At 40.5% G+C, this 1,858-nt stretch overlaps 1 protein-coding gene across 1 annotated transcript; it reads left to right on the top strand.

Moving 5' to 3' along the window:
• Nucleotides 1–207: 207 nt before the first annotated feature.
• LOC107130977 (olfactory receptor 2AK2) lies at nt 208–1,224 on the top strand. The gene has a single exon (XM_045388955.2). The coding sequence runs from the start codon at nt 223–225 to the stop codon at nt 1,141–1,143; it is 921 nt and encodes a 306-aa protein (XP_045244890.2). The 5' UTR covers nt 208–222; the 3' UTR covers nt 1,144–1,224.
• Nucleotides 1,225–1,858: the final 634 nt, after the last annotated feature.

The raw sequence follows: 1,858 nt of genomic DNA, 5'->3' as shown, positions 1-1,858 counted from the left end.
TGCAGTCAGTAAACACTTATTTTCATATCATCATTTGTAAAATGGGAATTTTTCTATGGATACATTCCATGTGATGAATAGGAGAGATATAAATTCATCCTAAAGACAGTCCAGATAATTCTATTGTATTTAGTATTGTCATTTTGCTTTTTCTTAAAGGGCAGTCAACATTATTACATGAACGTTTCAGATGTCATCTGCTTTGATATTTTGGTTTCAGCCATGAAAGCAGAAAATCAAAGTTTTGGGACAGATTTTCTACTTGTTGGTCTTTTCCAATACGGCCGGATAAACTCTCTTCTCTTTGTCGTGATTGCCACCCTCTTTACAGTTGCTCTGACAGGAAATATCATGCTGATCCATCTCATTCGATTGGACACCAGACTCCATACTCCAATGTACTTTCTGCTCAGTCAGCTCTCCATCATTGACCTCATGTACATCTCCACCACCGTGCCCAAGATGGCAGTCAACTTCCTCTCACAGAGTAAGACTATTACATTTATGGGCTGTGAGATTCAAACGTATGTGTTCTTGGCCCTTGGTGGAACTGAAGCCCTTCTCCTTGGTTTTATGTCTTATGATCGCTATGTAGCTATCTGTCACTCTTTACATTATCCTATACTTATGAGCAAGAATATCTGCTGCCTCATGGTTGCATGTGCATGGGCCAGTGGTTCTATCAACGCTTTCATACATACAATGTATGTGTTTCAACTTCCATTCTGTAGGTCTCGGCTCATTAACCACTTTTTCTGTGAAGTTCCAGCTCTACTGTCATTGGTGTGTCAGGACACCTCCCATTATGAGTATACAGTCCTCCTGAGTGGACTTACTATTCTGCTGCTACCATTCCTGGCCATTCTGGCTTCCTACGCTCGTGTGCTTATTGTGGTATTCCAGATGAGCTCGGGAAAAGGACAGGCAAAAGCTGTTTCCACTTGTTCCTTCCACCTGATTGTGGCAAGTCTGTTCTATGCAACCACTCTCGCTACCTACACGAAGCCACACTCCTTGCGTTCCCCTACACGGGACAAGGTGGTGGCAGTATTTTACACCATTATCACACCCCTACTGAACCCATTTATCTATAGCCTGCGAAATAAGGAAGTCACAGGGGCAATGAGAAGACTGTTGAGATAATGGATATGCCGTAGAAAATATGACTTCAGAACCTTGTATTGATTGAGCATTAACAACATTAAAAGCTATTCCTGAAAACTATCTGGAAAGATGTAAATAAATGTTTTCTGTATAGAAGCCGCAAAAACAGCGTTTGTCAAACTTGTTTAATTTCTAAAGCAGTAGAATTCAGCCTTCTCAACCCAGTGTTACCCTGGCATTTTAATATTTTGACTTGCCCTCTTGAATATCTGAAATGTGAACCATAAAAATAAAATCTACCCAAACATTTAACATCAAGATAATCTATATAACAACCAAAGTTAATAGAGAGAAAAATGCAGAATACATTCATTCATTCATGCACTCAGGTGTTTCAATGCCTTAATTTTGTGTGTGACACTGTTACAGCGACTGGTCTTGTGAGAGTAAATAAAATAAAAGCTGACAGAAATCTCTGCTGATCAGCAACCTTAATTCCGTCTGCCACCTTAGTTTCCCTTTGCCGTAGAAGCTGACATATTCACAGTTGCTAGAGGTTAGGACACGTGGACCTCTTTGGTGGACCATTTTTCTCCCTACGTGTTTAATGTTTTGTGCAATGGTGTATGTTTAACAAAAGAACACCAAGGCCAACTCCTAGCAACACTGAGGCCCAACCGATACCACCTGGTCATCCCTGAATTGCAGGGACAGCTTTCCCCAGGTGAATAATACTCAACTGAAGAATCTTTAA

Source organism: Macaca fascicularis, chromosome 1, assembly GCF_037993035.2.
Source record: "Macaca fascicularis isolate 582-1 chromosome 1, T2T-MFA8v1.1".
Classification (NCBI taxonomy): Eukaryota; Metazoa; Chordata; class Mammalia; order Primates; family Cercopithecidae; genus Macaca; species Macaca fascicularis.
The sequence above is the reverse complement of the archived record's forward strand: the minus strand, read 5'-3'. Positions and strand labels throughout refer to the sequence as shown.

Bases quoted from the DNA above. Each gene is read 5' to 3' on its own strand.
- LOC107130977 (XM_045388955.2), top strand. From the start codon at position 223: ATGAAAGCAGAAAATCAAAGTTTTGGGACAGATTTTCTACTTGTTGGT.